The sequence below is a fragment of the Podarcis melisellensis genome (assembly GCF_964234715.1).
Source record: "Podarcis melisellensis genome assembly, chromosome: 2".
NCBI lineage: Eukaryota > Metazoa > Chordata > Lepidosauria > Squamata > Lacertidae > Podarcis > Podarcis melisellensis.
Window position 1 is genome coordinate 42,392,393 of NC_138529.1, and position 20,389 is coordinate 42,412,781.

Consider the following 20,389-nt stretch of genomic DNA (forward strand, 5'->3'; position numbering starts at 1 on the left):
CAATAACTTTTTGTTTCTTAAAAAAAGAAATCTACAAAATGGTGTGAGCATTTCTTCAAAGGCACTCTTCAAGCTGGATGATTCAGAAGCACTGCAGAATGGCAGGTGAGCTTCAGAGTGAGTGAGCGCCTCGTGTTCCACATTGGGACACACAACCTCCTGCACAGACACTGATGGGATCTAAATGAGCTGTCACTACTGCCAGCGAGGTCTTGGGGTCATGGTAGAAAGCGCAGTGACGTCATCTCAGTGTGCTGGCACAGTGGAGGAAAAGCAAATCTGATACTGGGAATTACTATAAAAAGGGGCTGAAAATGAAATGGCAAGTACGCCAGGATGAAACTCTGGTATGGCTGTGCTTGGAATGTCAATGGAGTTCTAGTGGCCTGGTTTTGAAAAAGAGATCACAGAAGGGGAGGAAAGTAAAGAAATGGGTGGCTAAAGATATTCAGGTGGATGGGACTTCCTTCGAAGAGAAGTTTAGGCCGCACACTTATTTAGTTCACAAAATTAGGAATGGTGTGAAAGAAACCAAAACATTAGAACGTTGTCTAATACTTTGACAGCAAGTTCAGGACAAATTAAAGCAAGCACTGTTTTTAAATTATGGAATTCATCCCACAGTTTGGAAGGCCACCAACACTGTCATTGTCACTGTCAACTGGAATAGGTTTAGCTCCCATAGATGGGTCTATCAATGGCTGTAGGTCATGGTTTGCAGATGCACTATATTTTTCCTTACCAGAGGCAGCAAACAGACAGAGGATGATTATTGAAATCATGTCCTAGTTATCAATTTTCCAGGGGTATGTGGTTGGTCCTGGTTAGAGACCACATACTATACTTGATGAACCTAGAATTCTGATCCTGTAAGATTATTGTTGCCAACATCCAACAAGAGGAACAAACAATTACTTGCACTTTCACACTTGTATTACGTTTTTCCAAGGAACTCAAGGTAACGTATGTGGGATTATCAGTTTTTTCCTCCCAGCAGCCTTGTGAATTAAGTTATGTTGCTTGTGTGATTTCCCCCCGCCCTGCCCCACCCTGCAAAAAGACCCCTTCAAAACCATTGAGCTTCATGGTTCAAATTCAGTTATCTAGCCACTACACCACAACGACTCTTACAGTGCCATTTGAAAGCTGGGAGAACAGGAGATTAGCACATCACAATTATAGCCTTGAGCAGGGGGCTGGTCCACTGTCCCTCAGACCTTGTGGGGGGCTGGACTTTATTTTTTTGGGGGGGAAATGAATGAATTCCTATGCCCCACAAATAACCCAAAGATGCATTTTAAACGAAAGCACACATTGTATTCCTGTAAAAACACCAGGCCCCACAAATAACCCAGAGATGCATTTTAAATAAAAGGACACATTCTACTCATGTAAAAACACGCTGATTCCTGGACCGTCCGTGGGCCGGATTTAGAAGGCGATTGGGCCGGATCTGGCCCCCGGGCCTTAGTTTGCCTACGCATGGCCCTTGAGGCCCTTGAGGAATGATGCAAGTTCACTGGGCAAGAAATTGTACAGCAGTCAGTGATGATGAGACATGTGGTCCAACACCATCTGGTAACCCAAGAATGAGAGAGGTTGTCTTAAGGATTTTTTTTCCTGTTCCTGGTGGCTTATCTAAATTTTAGCCAAAGTGGTTTTTTAAACCACAGTTTCTCTTATTTGAAATATACATATTGATGAGACAGTATTGCATCTTTCTCTGATTTGGCATGGTAAATGCACATGTTTGGATTGCAATGCAATGTCCTGAGTTTTGTGTTCCATAACTTGGAAGCCCATATTGCTAGGGGATATCAGCTTCATTATGGAGCCGGGCTCACTTTCAGGCAAAATAAACTCCCAGCCCCTAAACCACACTCTGAACCTAACACTAAACCAAGGTTTATTAAACTATGGTTTACGAAACCACGGCTTAGTGTTTTGTGCAAAGCCTGCCTAGTGGCTTGACTATGGTTTGTTTACTGCTAACAAACCATGATCTGAAGCTGTGGTTCGTTGCTGGTTTATGACCCTTAGTTTGTTGTAATTAAGTTTTGCAACTCTCACCAAGCCAAACACCCTTCCTTAACCATGGTTTGTTTGGCCTCCCCACCCCAGATGCTCACTGAACTACAAAGGCATGAGTTGAGAGCAGCTGAAAACTGAACCAAATTTTGGAGAAAAACAAGCCATGGTTTGCTTGCTCATCTGTGGGACAACTCATGGCTTGTTTTAACAAACCGTGGTTTAGTGTTCTGTGTGAACCAGGCCTTGAGCAGCCATCAAGAATGCATAATTGTTCCCTCCCTTTGCCTAGACCTCAAGACAGGGTTGATGGTTTAGAGTGCAGTTGGAGGCTCTTGGGCATGACGCAGGAGCGACTGGCGGCCTGAGGTTAGATGAGATCATAGTGCTCAGCCTGGCCTTAAGGCCTGTGGTGCTCTGTCGCTGTCGGGGGTCCCTCATGGCTTATGGAAGAGGTCAGTGTTCTGGAGATGGGGAGGGGTGATTGCTGCCCCTTTTTGGAGGGGGGCCCATGGAGCTAAAATATAATGCTGAGATGGCCCTAGGAAGGGGGGGAACAGCTGCCAGAAATCTCCTTGAGGAGTGGGGAGGGGGCTGGGATCTGTGCAGGAAGGTGTAAGCTGGTGGTGCTCTGTAAGTAATGTGGATAAAGCAAGAGACAAAGGGAAAGTAGGTCAGACAGGCTGAGCTGCAGCTCCACGTCTGTTTGTGTGCGTGTCTCGGGGAAATCCAGCCACTCTGTGCTGCAGCATGAAGGAATTGGGTGGGAGGATTGCTGTGAAGGTTTGGAGTGGGAGGATGCTATGAAAGCATCCCCAGACTGCGCCTGGCCATGTTCCCTTTGTGTCAGGTACCTCTCCTGTAGGAAATAAGAGGCTGGTGCAAAGCAACCTTATTTCAGGGGCTCCTCCATTTTACGGTCTTCTGATCTCATGCCAGGAGAAGCTGCATCTCCATGATGGGAGGGGGGAACTGAAAATGAGCTTTTTCTGGTGGATGCAGGGGCAGACTTCACATTCTGAACTGGGAGCCAGGATCCCTGGAATCGGTAGTCAGGCTCCATTTCTTTAGATGGTAGCGAACTGTTCAGCAAATTTACCCTGGCTGAGGAGCGCTTGCTCGGCCTTTTCTGCTTCTCTTTGCTTTATGCAGATACAGTCGTACCTTGGATCCCAAATGCCTTGAAACTCGAATCTTTTGGCTCCCGAACCCTGCAAACCCGGAAGTGAGTCTTCTGGTTTACGAATGTTCTTAGGAAGCCAAACATCTGACGTAGGTTCTGCAGGTTCCTATTGCGTGCAGGAAGCTCCTGCAGCTAATAGGAAACCGCGCCTTGGTTGTTGAGTGTTTTGGAAGTTGAACGGACTTCCGGAATGGATTCCGTTCGGCTTCCAATGTATGACTGTATATGCTGTGCTTGGCCCCAGTGGATGATGAGATCTTGAGGGCTTAGTTTGTAAGGTTGTTGTTTCATAGACTCATAGAGGTGGCAACTGCCAACTGCAGTATTGTTGATAGGTGGCCAGCCAGCCTACTGTTCTTGATGCTGATATTTAGTTGTTTTTCTCACAGAGTGACCCGAAGAAACTTCCATTGAAAACAATAACAAAAAACACAGCAATACAATTAAAAGGCAGGTCTGATAGATTCCCAGCCAACACAAAAAGAGGCCACAATCCCCCCCCCCCCCATTTTAAGGACCCAAAGCCTGGGTGAAGAGAAAAGTCTAAATATAGATAAAGATGGCACCATGCATGCCTCCCTGGGGAGAGCATTTCACAACAGGGAGTCACCACTGAAAAGGCCTTAATGAAAGAGAGTCTCTACCCCTTCCAAAGCAGTCTGCTTTACTGTTGAACATGTTATGCCGTCAGGAAGTTCTTCCTGATGTTTGGTCTAAATCAAACCCTTGTAATCTAAACCCATTAATTCAGGTGCTATCTTCTGGAACAACAGAAAACAAAGTTGCTCCATCTATGTAACAGAGGGCTATTGCATTGCCTCTTGGTAGTCTGTTCTCCAGGATGTAAAATTCACTGACTCCTTCAACCTTCCCCCAAAGGGTTTGGTTTCCAGGCTCTTCATCATCATGGTTGCCCCTCTCAGAAAACATTCCAGGAGCGAGGCAACCCTTTAGAAAGTGGGGGTGTGAAAATTGTTTGGGGTTCCTTCCCAGCTCAGCAAGGGGTACCAGTCTAAGAATGCACCCAGCCCCTCCCTAGTTAATCAAGCAGTACTGCTTTGCCAGTGAACACAACCTTTTGGTGTTGGCAGAACGCTGTGTTACAAAGATGGAGAAGCTGGAAGAGGGAGTTTAGTATGCCAATTCTGCTTTCTAAAGCCCAGCCCTGAGCTACTTCTGGAAATATCCTCTGCCAGAGTCCCCAAAACTCTAGTTTATATCATGACAAACAAAACAAAACTAAACTTGGATGATGTTCAGCTTGCATAATACACAGAATTAGCATATAATTATTTGATCACTTTTAATCAGCCAAATTTATTTAATTAACTGATTAGATTATGACTCCAATTGTCTTCAGAACCCGCACAAGTGGTAACAGCATGGGGTATTATTTCTATTGTGCAGCTGGAGTAGAGAGAAAAGGATGGGGTTCATGGGATACAGGTGAATGATTAGGATGAGTTAAGGGTAATTCTCTCTCTCATTTACCTGTTTACCTCTAGATACTTTAGAAGACATTGAATCTACCTTCCTAAGCTTTATCTTTCCTTTGTGGCCATGACTGCTAGAAACTGTCTAATTTGAGGCAGTCACGCCCAGTTGGGTGTTCTCATCTGCAGCTATATTTGACATGTTTCTGTCGGCAGTAGATGGGTTTTTCAGCCCCAAACCTGTTTGGACATGGAGCATTTCCTTGGTTCTGTGAATTTTCTGCTCTCGAGAACCCTCTTTGTCATTGTGCTTGGTGCCATTACATACCTGTAGCTTCAAAAAACCTGATTATGCAATTTAGAGAGTGTACAACTATCTACGTGGTAGCTTTCCTGCTTTGGATACATGGAGTGTGTTGGAGCACCAGGTAGTTTCTCTTAGACAAGACTGCCTTCCAGGTTGGATCTGATCTTTTGTACATTATAGAACACAAGGTATGCAGTGGTCATGCCATGGCTGCTGGTGTCTGCATACAGGTCATCAGTTGGTTGTAGTCAGGATGATATTGGGAGCCCTTAGTTCAGTGCTGGTGGATGTGTGGCTCTCTAAATGTCTATTCCAGCTTCAGCTAGTGGTCGGGGAAGGTGGGAATTGCTGTCCGGCAGCATCTGGAGGGCCACAGGTCCCCTCTCCCGCATGTTTCAGTCACTGTCTCAGCACATGGCAGGTGCTTTAACCATGAGTAGCTCACCTGTGACTAGGAAACTTTAGAGTCTCTGAGTCTTGAATGATTCCACTTTACCTCTCATGATTGACATTATTGGCTGAAATCCAGAAGGGCCCATGCTTCCCCAGATTCTTCTCAGAATTTCATTCCACAGCTCCTAAATGTCTCTTTCAAAAATAAGTTTGGGGGTTGTGGCATGAGAACTTTTTTGAAGGGGAGAAGCTGCTAAGAAGGGGAGAAGCTGCCAGTACATGGAACTGCCAGTCTTAAAAGTCTCTAGTTGTGTGTGTGTATTTTTGAAACTTGCAGAGCACCTTATGAGTTGGAAACTGGGGAGAAAATGTGTGCATGCAAACAGATGGGACATACAGTGGTACCTCGGGTTAAGTACTTAATTCGTTCCGGAGGTCCGTTCTTAACCTGAAACTGTCCTTAACCTGAAGCACCACTTTAGCTAATGGGGCCTCCTGCTGCCGCTGCACCGCCGGAGCACGATTTCTGTTCTCATCCTGAAGCAAAGTTCTTAACCCGAGGTATTATTTCTGCACAAGGGCTTCTGTATGTGCAACAGGGCTTCTCCCTCTCCCACATGCACCCTGAAATTGTCTCGAAGGGGTTGGGGTACCCCCAGAACAGCATGGAGGGGAGGGAGGGAGATGGTTCCATCTGGCAAGTGGAAATCCTTGCATAGGCAGAGCGTTTGTCATGGTGCAGCATTGAATTTCACATCTGTATGACTCCTCAAAAGTCTTGCAAATGAGTGGCATGGATGTGGAGAGAGTGGGGCCTGCCTTCCTTTTTCATGGGTTTACTTATTCCCTGCTCTTGCTTTAAAAGGCTGGAGGTCCCAACGTGGCCCAAAGTTGTCTGTGACTTGCAAGGATTGGGCACAGGTTGGCCCCCAAAAGAAGCAACATGGTGACAGACCTAAAGCTAAGCAGCCGTGATCTTTAGCAGAGGTGACCGGTTGCTACTGTATTCTCCAGGCTGGATTTAGGGCTCCAGTGGTAACACAGACTTCTCAGATATTGATTGTGCATATTTCCACAGGCCAGCAGTTGGCCATTTCTCATCTAGAGTCTCATGGCTGAGCCTAAAAGAGGGGGCTGTGTGTCTGCTCTCTGCCCTCCAGGGAATGTTTGCTCCTTGGGAATTCGACTTGTTGAAAGGTGTTGTCTTCCCCTTTCTGGCCTTCCTGCTGGGAATGCATCCTCCGTTCCTGGTGATTCAGCAAATAGGCCCGTCAAAGAAATGAGAGCTGGCAGACTTGAAGGGGACTCCTGTTTCCCAACATAGCCTCTTTGACTCCTAAGGAGTGTTCAGCAGCTCAGGCCTTCAGGCAACATGCTCTCTTGTCAATGCTCTTTCTCTGCCTCTGCTTACTTACAGTGAAGGAGTTTCTTGCCAAAGCCAAAGAAGAGTTCCTCAAGAAATGGGAGAACCCGTTGCAGGTATGACACCTCTCTTCTCGTCTTGATATTTTGCCTTCCTTCCTTTATCTAGCCATAGCAGCCTGGGTCTTGTTGCTTCTAAGCTCTTAGGCCTGATTTGAAAGTGACACTGACCTGGTTTGCATGCAACCATCAGCCAGAGTTAGACAACTTATGGCTTCGCAGGAATGTGCATGTGTGTTGGTGCACACGGTTTAAATCGCTCCCGTGTACCCTGCCTCCTTTTGATGTGCTGGAAAGAAAACAGACCAGGGTGCCAAGAATACATGTGTACAGTTTCACACAATACATGTGTACAGTCTAAGCTCAGAATATGTGTGTACCGTTTCACACAACTGGTGTTGCATTTAAGTAAGGGATACACTGCCTAACTTGAATGCTATAGTGTGCTGCATGCATTGAAACGACTGCCTTGATATTAAATTCATTAGTACATAGTTCTCCCCATTTTATCCTCACAGCAGTCCTGTGAGGTAGGTTAGGCTGAGAAACTGCAACTGGCCCACTGAGCTTCATGGCTGAGTGGGGATATGAACCCTGGTGTCCTGGGTCCAGGTCTGACACTCTGATCACTCTGGCTCTCCTGTACTGGCTGTGTGGAAGCCCATTTGGGTCTGCATTCACTTGTTTTTTATATGTATAAAATGTGACCAGTGTAACTTTTTAAAACAAGGCTTTGGAAGGATCTTGCCAAACCTGTGTTATTGCTAGTTACACCAAAGGCAAAAGTCTTGATGCTGGTGGACATCCTAAATTATCCTGCTGGTGGACATCCTAAATTATCCTGCTGAAGAAATAGGCGCTGAGACAGGTGTTTCAGTCCCCAGGTTATTCTGGAATTGCCCCTTTTCTAGGAATAATTTTGCAGGGGTACAATACAGGAGGAGAGTGAGGTATCCAAGATGGAAACACAGGAAGAGAGCCAGCTTTGGATTAGTTTACCTTTTGCAGTTCTAAGACACTTTGGAAGATGTGTCTGACAATAAGGTTTGCCGGTGCCCGGGTTGCTTGCATGACAAGGAACAAATAGTCAAGATCTTTCCAAATTACTAAGCAAGGCTCAGAAGCCCTTCACCTATCACATATACTCTTTGGTGTTAGCAGACCATATTACAGAAAGGGGAATGCAATCTCCCTCTAGCTGAATAAGGTATTTTCTTCCCTGCAATATCTGATGAATACCTCACTGCTCAACTAACAGGTCCGATGCTTTAGCTTTTCAGCAAATAACTCCCAGAAGGTGACTGCCAAAATAACTGCTTCATGGCAATAAAATGACTGTGTAAATTGGCCCGGAAATTTGGATGCTCTCGCTGTTTGGCTTGTTCCATTTGCTGCCCCCTACATAAAGGTGTCATTACATCTGGTTGTATTTTGCAATAAGTGTGATATTTGGGGATATTACTGTTTTTTTTGTCAGGCTCTAAGGCTTAACCTGTTGCTGCTAGTTTCTAGGTTATTACAGATAGCGTAGTGAGTGTTGGGTGTATGTACAGTCCTTTTTGTGGATTGAGTTTGATTTTCTTGCTGTTCAGTATGCAGGAGGATTGTATGTCTTTCTCTCTGAAAACTCTTGCCTTTTGCGCCCTCTCGTGGTAAAAAGCTATCTGTGTCTCAAACCCCAAGAACGCTGCAAGTTTCAGGGAGAAGATTTGGCACGCCACAGGGATGATCCTCTTCAATAACAGTTGCTGCTTTAATATGGCATGGGAAGGCATGGTATTGCCTGAAGGGTTATCTTTAAAATGAAACTAGTAAGCCGGCATTTTGAACTCTCAAGGCCACTTAAGGGTCCCCAAAATCTGATGACTAGAGCCTGGTGTCCTTGACAGATTGTCTTCCTGTGCTTTTTATGTTCTTATTTTCCAAATCCTTTTTCAGAATACGTCCAGCCTGGATCACTTCGACCGGCTCAAGACCCTGGGTACAGGCTCTTTTGGGCGGGTGATGCTCGTGAAGCACAAGGAGACCGGGAATTACTTTGCCATGAAGATCCTTGACAAGCAGAAAGTGAGTTTGAGCCTGTCGTTGAGTTTTGGGAGTTGGTGCCTGAGGTTGGCCCAACTGACTCTGGTTGACTTCCTTTCTGTCTTGCAGGTTGTTAAGCTGAAGCAGATCGAGCACACCCTCAATGAAAAGCGCATTCTCCAGGCTGTGAACTTCCCATTCCTTGTCAGGCTAGAGTATTCTTTTAAGGTAAAGGATGTCTTTGCACTCTCTCCCCCCACCCCCTGCCTAAATATTCATTCTCTGGCTTTCTGGTCCTTTGGACACCTGCTCTACTGCATCAGATCAAAGGCACACAGTGGCCAACCAGATACTTAAGGGAAGCTAACCACTTTACCATAGCACCCAGCTAATCTTTTTGCCCCTGTCTGGGCTTGTGGCTAGCTGAGCATCCACCATTGCAGGCAAGCCCAGCTGGCTGGATACTTTCTGTGCCGGTACAGTAGGTACAGTGTGCTTCCCCTTTGGGAGCAGCCTGGGTAGGTGGATCTCTTGGGCTAGAGCACACGTTGTCATGATAGGCCATCAAAACTCTTCCTTATGATAGGCCTTCAATATTTAGTTTTGTCCTAGCTCTTTCTGGTGTTGGTGGAGTTTTGGGCAAGTAAACAAGTGGGCACTATAAGCATAAAAATGTTTAATGAAGCCAACGGTATTTTATCATTTTGTGTTTGAGTTACCCAGAGAACAATCTTATTGGTTGCCTTATATAAATACAGTAAGTAAGGCTGCAATCCTAACACCACTTACCTAGAAGTAAGCCTCGTTGAATTCAGTAGGATTTACTTTTAAGTCAATGTGAAAGTGCTATAGGGAGCATGTAAGTCTGGACTATGTGACAAGGCAACTGTGCCTTGTCTATTAATGCAGCTCTAAATCAAGGTTTTGCAGGGTTCCGTTCACCTCAGCTACATAGAAAGGATATAAAAAGCCATTGAGTCCTACCTATTGCCACAAAGGGCAGAACCGTTTTTTAAAAATCTGCTTTGAATGAAATATGCATGTTTATATACCCTTTGTGGCTGTAACCTAAAACCATGGTCACAGTGGCTGTTTGAAAGCTCAACCAGAAGAGGAGGCCTCTACTGCTGTCTCATAGGTTCCTTCCCATTTCCCCTCTGCTATAGCAGTCCTTGACAATGCTGTGTCAAAAGCTTACCTCTCAATCAGAATAAAGCCTGAACAAATACATTCATGCTACCTTGCAGAGATTGTTTCAGTTGCAGACTTTGGGTTTTTTTTTAAAAAAAAGTATCTTAATTCTAAATACTATTTCCTCGGCAGTAAGTCCCATTGATGTTAGTGGGACTATCCTACATGACCAGGTACTAAGAGGTTTGAGTTCACCTTAGTAACAGCTGCTTTTGAAGTTGTTGCCTTTTTTTTTTAAGGTCATGGCAGGAAAAGACTCTGAATAGAACATAGCACTAAAACCAAAACACTCTGCTATAGAAACAGTTTTGCACCAAGCAAAACTATATGATCGTTGTGCAAATAAGTTGTGCAAATGAATGGAGACTAGAGGACAATGAACTTGTATACATTCAGATTTTAAAGAACTTGCATTTATTGAGTGGGAAGCAAGGCAATGGTGGTAGAGAGCGATGGACTAGGGAACAAACGTGAAGATTGGAATTGGGGGCAGTTAGGAAAGTGTAGCCATGTGAAGGAATGAAGTACTGATCTGAAATGCTGGGACCTGTTCCTTCACCACCACCTAGTTTGTAGGCACTGGATCAACATTTTGGTTTTTTATCTGCAACTGCAAGGGCAAGATACTTCATTTTTTTAAAGGAAATTGGCAGGAACTTGAATTCTGTGGTGTATATAGTCCTTTCTCCCAGCCCAACAGCAAACCCAGTTCCTGTTCTAGAGTGCTCCTATGGATGTGTGAGTACGCTGGTGCAAGCGTCACTGCAGAAAGACAATAGAAGTAAATAAATTGGGGAGCTGTGGCCCTGAACATACAAGGTTGGGGTGGGTGCAAAGCAGTGCTGGCCAGGACCCTGAGTTGTTTCTGCCCTTGATTACAGGATAACTCAAATCTGTACATGGTGATGGAATACATCCCAGGTGGCGAGATGTTCTCCCACCTACGACGGATTGGCAGGTTCAGGTGAGTGTGCTCCCCTGTCATTGTAAGGTTGGGATGATGCTCTCAGTTGTGGGAACAGAAGAGCTGAGAGTTGGGCTTCCTGGGTTAGAACAGGGGAAAGGAACCAGGAAAGAACTAGGTTTCTCTTGTTCTGCACTTTAAAGTTGAGTGGAGGATATCTTCCCCTTCCAGCAAGCCCTAACTTCTGGGGTCAAGAATATGCAGTTTAGAAAAAAGTCTAATGATAGCACAGAAGCTGCATTTGCTTTGACATTAATTCCCACCCTCCTGGATGTGAAGCTGGTGACTTGCAAAGAGCAGATCATTCCTATCAGAGTGTGGTGGCAATGACACTGAGTTCCTGATTATTCTCTTTAACACTAAGGGGCAAGGGGTGACCTGGCTTGACAGGCCCATATGAGTGGAGTGCTTTTCATCAGAGGATTGTTAGCGGAGACTTCAGTATAGAAGCTACCACCATAGAACATGCTTCTATCTTGCTTTGTATCCATTTACTATATGGAAAGCGGGATGCTTGTTAACATGCTCTCATTTAACTGTGTAGTTATGTGTGCTTCAGATAAGCTGCCATCTTGTAGAACAGTCTAGAACTGGCATAGCACTGAGACTGAGCGACGGACCAGGAAGCCCCCAGTCCGAATGGTGCCTCTGCCATGAACTCAACTACATGGCATTGCACAAAGTTCTGTCTCACAGCCTCAGCCCCACCATCTGCAACATGGAGAGTAAATAGTAATGACTTACCTTCCAGGATTGTTGCAATGATTACACCTACATAAGAACATGGTCAGAATAAGGGAAGAGATTCTGCATGTGTTCAGCCATAGGTGGGGCAGGGAGAGCATGAGTGAAATGTGTGAGATAACTTCCAGCTGAAGACTCAAGGTCCTGTTGAACGGGGAACAGGGGAGAGATCTGGTCTTAAGGTACTGGTTTGTGACAGGGGTGGAAACCTGAGACCTTTTGCTGAGAGTACAGCTCCCATCATCCCTGACTGAGCTGGTTGGGGCTGATGGGAGTTGGAGCCCAACCCAGCAGTGCTCTGGAGGGCCACAGGTTCTCCATCCCTCGTTTATGGGGATCAGTGAAGGTGAAGACTCAGCTGGCATGCATTGGAGGTGGCCTATGAAAAAGCTCTTCCCCCTTTTGTTGCAGTGAACCTCATGCCCGGTTTTATGCCGCTCAGATAGTGCTGACTTTTGAGTACCTGCACTCACTAGATCTCATCTATCGAGACTTGAAGCCTGAGAACCTCCTCATCGACCAGCAGGGCTACATTGAGGTAATGCTGCTTCCATCCATTCTGTGAGATTCTGCCGCACAGCATTTTGAGAATTCCTCTCCTTGTCAGTATGTCTAGGAATACTGTGTCTTTCCCCAAATATCTGTAACAATTAGTTTTTTAAAGAAAGGACTGAATTTGGACAAGCATAAGTAACTTCTTAGGAAATTTTGGAGTTGACATAAAATCTAAAGGTGCACCTCTTTCTATCATTTGTTCTTTGAATATCAGGAAGTCCACCCCCCCAAGTGGTACCTGCTCAACCAAATTTGCTCCAAACCACCAGATGCACTTTTCCTATTTTGGTGGCAAGTGGGGAGCATGTTAGAAAACATTAATTACGAGCAGTTGCTGTTTAGAAAGCGATACTTACCTTTGGAAACAAAATCTTCTCTCTTATTCCACCCGAAACATCACCTCTCCATGTGCTGGGGTTTGTGCAAGCCTCCATCGCTTCCTTTGTGCTGCTGACCCTATTGGTGTGGAGAACTCAGCTTTGTTAATTTTCTCTTACCTCCAGGTGACAGATTTTGGCTTTGCCAAACGAGTGAAAGGCCGAACATGGACCCTTTGTGGGACTCCAGAATACCTGGCTCCTGAAATCATTCTGAGCAAGGTGAGACACCTGTACTCAGGAACAGTGTTTTGGGCCTTGTTCAGCCCAGAAAGAAGACACTGTCCATCTCGATATCTTGCAGTACACTGCAATTAAGTGCCTCTCTTCCTTGGTGTTTGTGATCTGAGCCTGCTTTCCTGTTTCAGGGTTATAACAAAGCTGTGGACTGGTGGGCCCTGGGTGTCCTCATCTATGAAATGGCAGCCGGCTACCCCCCATTTTTTGCAGACCAGCCCATTCAGATATATGAGAAGATTGTCTCTGGGAAGGTAATATTTCAGCATAGAGGCTTGCATGCTGGGTACAGGATATTACAAATATATATTACAATATGTAGACCATCTTGCCCATGGAGAGAATGCAGTACTTCCCTAGAAGGCGTGTTAGAAATTTCCAGATAGCTCACAGTATACAGTGCATACATTTATAATGTTCGGTGAAGCATGGACCTGCTGTGTCTACCTGCCAAATAAATGTTGGAGTAGGTGGAATTCAGCAGACTGTGAACGGAAACCCCCTCTGTATTTTCTTGGCAAATCTTCCAGCTATTTTTTGGTGCTGCTTGCAGCTTTCACCACAGGAACAAATGTCTGGAAATCTAGATGGTTGCAGTTATATTCACAGTCTGACCTTATTTTGAGGAAAGGGGCAGATCTGTTGGCTTCATTTGAATACTGAGTCTCAAATTTCGTATACTTTAAACAAACTTAAGGCTCTAGTCTTCAGTGTGAAGAAGAAATTAGTTGAAGAATTCTACAGGCTAAGTGGAATATGGATTTTCTGAGTCTAGAATTCCAGTGTCTGTAATACTTGGCAGTTCTCCCAGGTGAGACTCCTAGAGTAATGTGAGGCCAAGAAGCACAAAAAAGATCAGAAAAGCACAAAGTGGAGTTTTATAAGTTAAACAGAGTAAAACTGCGGAAAGGGGGAGACATGCAACTCAAGCTCTCTGTAACTGCAACACTGAGTTTTCAGAATATTGCTCTTAGAATTTGTAACATGGCCTAAAGGAGTGAGGTGTGGCAGGGCAGTGTTGGAAGAGCTTTTCAGGAAAATGTGTGATGTCAAAGGAACATCTCCCCCACCCAAGAAAACTAAACAATAGTAATGGAGATCAGTGAATATATGTGCATGCTAGCTTTCAGATGGCTGGGGCTTGCTCTTGCTCTGCTGCTCCAGAACATGCATGCTGTCTTTGAGTCCAGCTGTCCTTTTCTCCCTTCCCTGCCATTTATCCTATGAATTTTCACTGGGCCCTACTTGCCAACTTTGATTTCTCAGGTGGTTAATGCTAAAATAATCAGTATTAAGTTGCCATTTCAGTCAGGCTATTAGGCCAGGAGCTGTACTGACCCAGCCTTTCTCAGCAACACCTAAGATCTTCTACTGAGTCAACTAATTGTTGACGAATAAACATGCATTGTGAATAACAGTTATTCTGTTTCACTGACCGCAGTTTACTTTGGATTTGAAATTTGTGCAGGTGTGTTATGGATCCCCACAATGTCCTTCAGCAAATGATTTGTCCTTGTTAAGATTGCTGTGATACTATTATTATTATTACTATTATCATTATTATTAGCACTTACTATCACAGTTGGACATGAGGCATTATTTTTAACTAGTTGAATTAATATAAAAGCTCCCAGAACCTTGTTTGTGATAGGTTCTTGCATCAGAACAGCTCAGCTAAGGTTGCATATAAAAAACATAGTCAAAATGTTATGCGCTTGATCAGGTTTGGTTCTCTGCAAAAGAAACTGATGATACTTGTGCACCTCTGTGAGGTGGGCTTTTACTTAGATAAGTCATCCAAGTAATAATGACTGAGGGTTAAACACGGTTGGTCATGATGACAGTCTAGCACAGATCTCAGCAGAATGAATAGCAAGTAACCATTAATCAAGATTAGGTGCTCTGCTTAAAAGAGAAATGGAATCTGGGTAGAAGTAGCTCCTTTCACAATACTAAGAGAAGAGGCTAAGCCGGACTCTGTGATACTTACATTTGATCTTGGTGAAGCTTGTATAAAATTCTACTCTTACATTTAAACTAGTACACTAAATGTACTTAAATATAGGGCATGTCTACACTACAGATTTGAGCCAGATTTTTTCAAACTGATTCATCTGTTTCCACCACCCTGCCAAGGAAACCTAAGAGCATTGCTTGGGGATCCTCATTGCTTCATAGAATCACATTGCCTAATGCCTTAAGCCCCTTTAAAAACTATGGTGTAAATATGTGCATAACCTAGCACCACATCCCTAATAATCTCTGCCTGATAACATTCTACCTTTTTATCTATCTAATATCTTTCTGTGGTAGAACAAAATGTAGGTTACAGTAAGCACATATACGTGAACTGCCCTGAAATCTTTGGATGAAGGGTGGTATACAAATTTAATACACAAATAAAATAAATATAGCCACTTTGCCAGTGCTTTTTTCTTAGGGCGTTTGCTCCAAGGGCTTCTGATTGAAGATCTTCAAACCCACTAGCCCCCTTGAATTTCATTTAGGTGAGATACATTGTTGAGAAGCAAGCGCAAAGAGCACCTGTATTATATTTAAGGGTTTTCTTGCTGTCAACTTCTTTTGCCAAACTGCTTCTTAAATTGTTTTCAGTTTTTAAAAAGTAGTTAAGGGGACATTGTGTCAGTTGTACATTTGTGTGTGCATGTAAATTTCTCCCTTTCAGCAGTTCCTGTGCCAAGCCAGTCAGACCATTTTTTTAAAATTCAGAAGTTATAAATCAGTTTAAAGAGAGAGAGGCAAGCGTTCCAAGTGTGCCAGTAAAAGCCCTCCTTCTGTCCCTCTTGTGTTTAGAGTGCTTCCAGAGGGATATGCACATCTCTGTCTCTGTGGCATCTAGAAGTTCTTGTTAGAATAAATTCTAGGATTTGTGGGAATGTGCAATGTTAACATTGAAGGACATAAGAAGAGCCTGCTAGATTCTGTTCTCACAATGGCCAACCAGATTCATATGGGAAGTCCTCAAGCAGGGCATGGGTGCAACTTTCCAAGGCCCCAGTTTTGTGGTAGATGTTGCAATTGCAGACATATGGTGAATTAGTGCTTTGGCTACAGAGCATAATGAATCTCACTTCTTGCCCTTTCCCTGCAGCTGTCAGATCTCTCCTGGAAGGCAGAGAGATTAACCTGTTCTTGGCTTCTGCCTCCTTGCACCCAGGTTCGCTTCCCGTCTCACTTCAGCTCAGACCTGAAGGACCTGTTGCGTAACTTACTCCAGGTAGACCTCACCAAACGCTTTGGCAACCTCAAAAATGGAGTCAATGACATCAAGAACCACAAGTGGTTTGCTACTACTGATTGGATTGCCATCTACCAACGGAAGGTAAGGAGAAGTAGCAGGGTGCAGTCAGAAGAGGGGGGCGGCTTATGGCGGCAGCCCACAGCCTTATTTCCAAAGCAAAGGTTTCCACTATCACACTGCCAGAGAAGTAATGCCAACTCACTGTGGGTGTGTAGTGCTGGTACACAAAGCCACCCAAACATGCATATCACCTTTTGGAAGCGTATAGCTCACAAACAAGAGAGCCCCCCACCCACAAAGCTTATCTCAGTGTTGAGAAAACCTCCTGGTGAAGCTGCTCTTACACTTCAGTGGAACTTGCAGGCCCAATATTAATGATATGGGATCTCGGGACATATTGTGATTATTAGTTATCTGTGAAAAGATCCCAGGATCTAGTTAAATCCACTGTTGCAGCTGTGTTGGAAATCATCATGTCTTCTCATAGACCTTCCCTTTGTGAATTTGATTGAAAGCTTCAGCCCCACAGCTGCTAATGGCATCTGGATGCTAAAAACCTTCTCTGGTCACTTGCTGCTTTCCATGGTATAAGCCTGCAGCCTTCCAGAAGTTGTCAGACTCCAGTTCCCACCTTGCTGGTCAGGGGTTTGAATCCAGCACAGTTTGGAGTGCCATTCCTGGTATAGGATCTGCTAATGGCCAAATGAAAGTAATTGCCCATAGAACATGAGGAGCGGGCAAGGCTGAGAAACCCCTTTGTATGAAAAAGCTGAGGGGAGGCAGGATAGGATGATGTCGTTGACCGTGTTCACTCTTAGTTCTGCTGCCTACCTAATTTGCAAATATTCTGGAGATGAAGGTTATAAGTTTCAGTTCCTCCTAAACTGGGGGAAAATAGCAGGCCCAATTAAATGCATCTCTGCTGAGAGGAGGAAGCTGAGCAGCAAGGCAGGGGTCAGTAGGTACAGTTTCCATTTTGGTTGGGCCTGATTTAGGGCCAAACAAGACGTGTGTTTTTGTTCAGTCTGTACCTGCCCATTTGCCTGCAACGTGCAGGTGTGGGGAGAGCCATGTTTTATGTCAGGGTGGGCATACAAGGAAGGGAATCAAGGGCTACTCCATCCACCCTTTTCCTTTTTGTTTTATTATAATTATAAATTTTTATTATTTATTGAATTTATATACCGCCTTATATCCAGAGGTCTCTGGGTGGTTCACAAACCAAAATAAAAATAAAAACCACAAAACACATTAGCAAAATAAAAACAACAACCCAATAAACACACCCCAACGAAACAAAAAAATACTACATTTTAAAAGGGCATAGGATGTCAATCAAATCATTCAAAGGCCTGGTTAAAAAGGAACATTTTTGCCTCGCGCCTATAGGTGTATAATGCTGCTTTGAGATTATTTCCCCCCAAACCAGTTCCAGTATTGGAAGTAGAGTGGGATAAAGGGAAAGGAGAGTAAAGTAACCCAAGTGTGGCAAGGTAAAGAAGGGGAAAGTTTTGTTCCCCTCTCCTGCCAACTCATTTTTGATACTCAGAAAGTAGATTTCAGCCCCCTCTGAGAGATAAGCAGTCAAGGACCTGATTAAAAAGCACAGGCATATCTGGCTTGCCCTTTAGCGGGCTCAAGCTATGAGTGAGGAAGAGCTCATGTTGCTCTCCTTGCCTGTGGAATAGGCTCAGCTGTACCCAAGGGCCACATTCCCTTTGGGGCAGCCTTCCAGGGACCACATGCTGATGGTGAGTGAAGCCAGAAGCCAAAGTGAGCAAAGCAGTGGATGTGAATTTTATCGTGCAATAGGCTCCTTTCTTACAGATGCCTGTGCGTGCACACCCACCCACCCTCTGCCTTCCATTCAGGCAAGCAAGAGGTATTACCAGAGCCCAAGGACCTATTCCAGTCAGGCAAGTGGGGCCAGGGAGGTGTGTGTGGTCTAGGAAGGGTCCCACAGGTCAGAGAGGAGTACATTTGCCCCCCAACCCTGAGGTTCCCCTGTATGACATGTGTTCTCTCTCTCTCCCCTGCCCACCTATTTTTGTTTCTGGTTAAACTGAGAAGGCGTAAACCAATAACCCCGCAGGGAGCCCAATTTCACAGCGAATGGTATCATTTCTCTCTCCTAAGCCCATGCAGACACGACCCCTAATAACTCCTCGCTTTGTCCCCTCCCCTCCACAGGTGGAAGCTCCCTTTATACCAAAGTGCAAAGGCCCCGGCGACACAAGTAACTTTGACGACTACGAGGAAGAGGAGATCCGGGTGTCCATCAGTGAGAAGTGCGCCAAGGAGTTTGCAGAATTTTAGGGCCAGTCCCCCTTGCTTTGTGTGCCCAGGAAAAGGAAGGGCTGGATTTGATCAGCCCCAAGGGCCAGAGTTCCTTGCCTATATGTTAATTTGGGGAGGTGGGAGAGTGTTGGGGTTCACCTGAATCTGTTTGGGCAGAAGAGAGAAAAGGGGAGTTCATTTTGAAGCTGTGGAAAAGGCAGCAGTTGGAGTGCCATCCATCCACCTCCCTCTGAAAGCTGTAAGGTGGCTCCCAGCCACTCTCAGGCAGGTTTTAAACAAATTCCCTTCCTCCTCATATTGACTCCAATCCCCCTCCCCACCACTACCACACACAAACCCTAATTGGACAGTCCCTGGTTTATTGGTGGCTTTATTTTATTTTATTAATTTTTTTTAGGGGAAAGGGGATATATTTGCCATTCATCACCCCCTATGAAAGGTCTGGTTCGTGGGGCATTGCAAGAATTTCTGGAAGGGGGGTGGTTAGGGCAAGAAATAACCACATCCACACAGCACTTTGGTGTGTAGACCCGCACTGAACAGGTTAATGGCCCCACCCTCTCGCCTTCCCCTATGGGACAACTCCTGTCCTTTTATCAGTTTCCCCCCCTTTCCAGGCCCTTTTTATTATCTTTAAATAAAAAGTTTAAAGAAATAGTTGACTGGCTTTATAAAAAAGGGTTTTAAAAGTCTAGGCAGGGCACAGTGCTTTTTTATATGCTCTGTCTCCCGCACCGTTAAATTAAATTCAGCCGGAATTTTAACTCTGTAAAAACAACTGAGTTTTAGCATGAAGAATTTGTGTGTGTTTTTTGGATAGAAAAACACTTTATTTCCAATCTTTGTCTCCCTATTTTGGGGGAAAGAAGGGGGCAATAGTTTTCACACCTGTAGGAGGGAGCAGTGACTGGTTGCCAGCTGGCAAAGGCATACTGAGAGAAAGAAGCTTGTCTCAATTTGTCTTTCTTAAATGTGCACACACCCCTTCTCTCTCTCTCTCTCTCCCTCTCTCTCTCCCTCTCTCCCTCCCCTAGTCTCCCCATCACCACCACCCTCCAATCCAAATGTCCCAACATGAGTTTCCCCACTTCAGGCAACTCTTGGAGCATCTGCCTGAACGGAAGAGAAACAAGCAGGATCTAGTCCACCCTGTGAAACATCAGATAGACTCTAGCTAGTTGCCATGGTTCAAAGGGGCTTCTCCCGTTTGGTGAGCCATCAAGGTGGGAGAAAGTCCATGTAGATAGAGCTTGACCGTCGCAGGCAAAATGCATTGGCTGCTAGGATCCTACCCTTCCCAACTCCAACCTCCGACATCTGTTTTTGTAATACAAGGATCTTTCCAGTCTGTTGGTGGAGACTCCATTGCACCGGTCCTTAAGGGCTCCATCGGCCTGCTATGTTTTGGGTTTTTTTAATGTTAAGACAGTAAGGAGGGAGTGGAAAATGTAAATCCCGGTGTAAACGGAGGTGGGGTAGGGGCTTAGAAACGAAAGTGTTGGGAAGGCCCATTCCATTTTGACCTGCAGTTCTGCTAGGGAATGAGAGGTGGCATCTGTTTTATTAGAGTCTTTTCTCATGGATGCGGAGGGAGCTGTGACTCAGAGATGAGGAGGGGGAGCCCATTTCTCTCCATTTAATTTGTTCCGACTCTTTCCTTCCCCTCCCTTTCCAATGCAATGCCTCTTTGTGTTCTGTCTTCACCTACCCCACTCCAAACACACTCTATATTCACCAGTTTAGTTTTCTTTTGTTTTCTTTCTGTGGCTGGGGAGCAAAGCGGTCTTCTTTAGATTGATAGATGACATATAACACATACAGAAGCGCTGTCAGGAGCAGGCAAGCTTTGCTTGCCCCTCCAACTCCTCGTCGTCCTCTTCCCACCAATAGCTCATTGGCCTCTTCTATGTTGGGTTGGGGAGACAGCGGGAGTTAAAATACCCACCAGCTCCCTGCCTCAGAAAAAAACA

At 45.0% G+C, this 20,389-nt stretch overlaps 1 protein-coding gene across 5 annotated transcripts in view; it reads left to right on the plus strand.

The window, feature by feature from the left end:
- Window positions 1-20,389, plus strand: part of PRKACA (protein kinase cAMP-activated catalytic subunit alpha) — a 59,782-nt gene extending 39,393 nt beyond the window's left edge. For all 5 annotated transcript variants that reach the window (XM_081898455.1, XM_081898458.1, XM_081898456.1 and 2 more), the window contains exons 2-10: window positions 6,762-6,823; window positions 8,705-8,833; window positions 8,921-9,019; window positions 10,864-10,946; window positions 12,102-12,228; window positions 12,749-12,844; window positions 12,991-13,113; window positions 16,038-16,202; window positions 18,312-20,389. In XM_081898455.1, coding sequence (XP_081754581.1) covers window positions 6,762-6,823; window positions 8,705-8,833; window positions 8,921-9,019; window positions 10,864-10,946; window positions 12,102-12,228; window positions 12,749-12,844; window positions 12,991-13,113; window positions 16,038-16,202; window positions 18,312-18,437 — 1,010 coding nt within the window. In that variant the 3' untranslated portion in view covers window positions 18,438-20,389. The remainder of the gene's footprint in view (window positions 1-6,761; window positions 6,824-8,704; window positions 8,834-8,920; window positions 9,020-10,863; window positions 10,947-12,101; window positions 12,229-12,748; window positions 12,845-12,990; window positions 13,114-16,037; window positions 16,203-18,311) is intronic.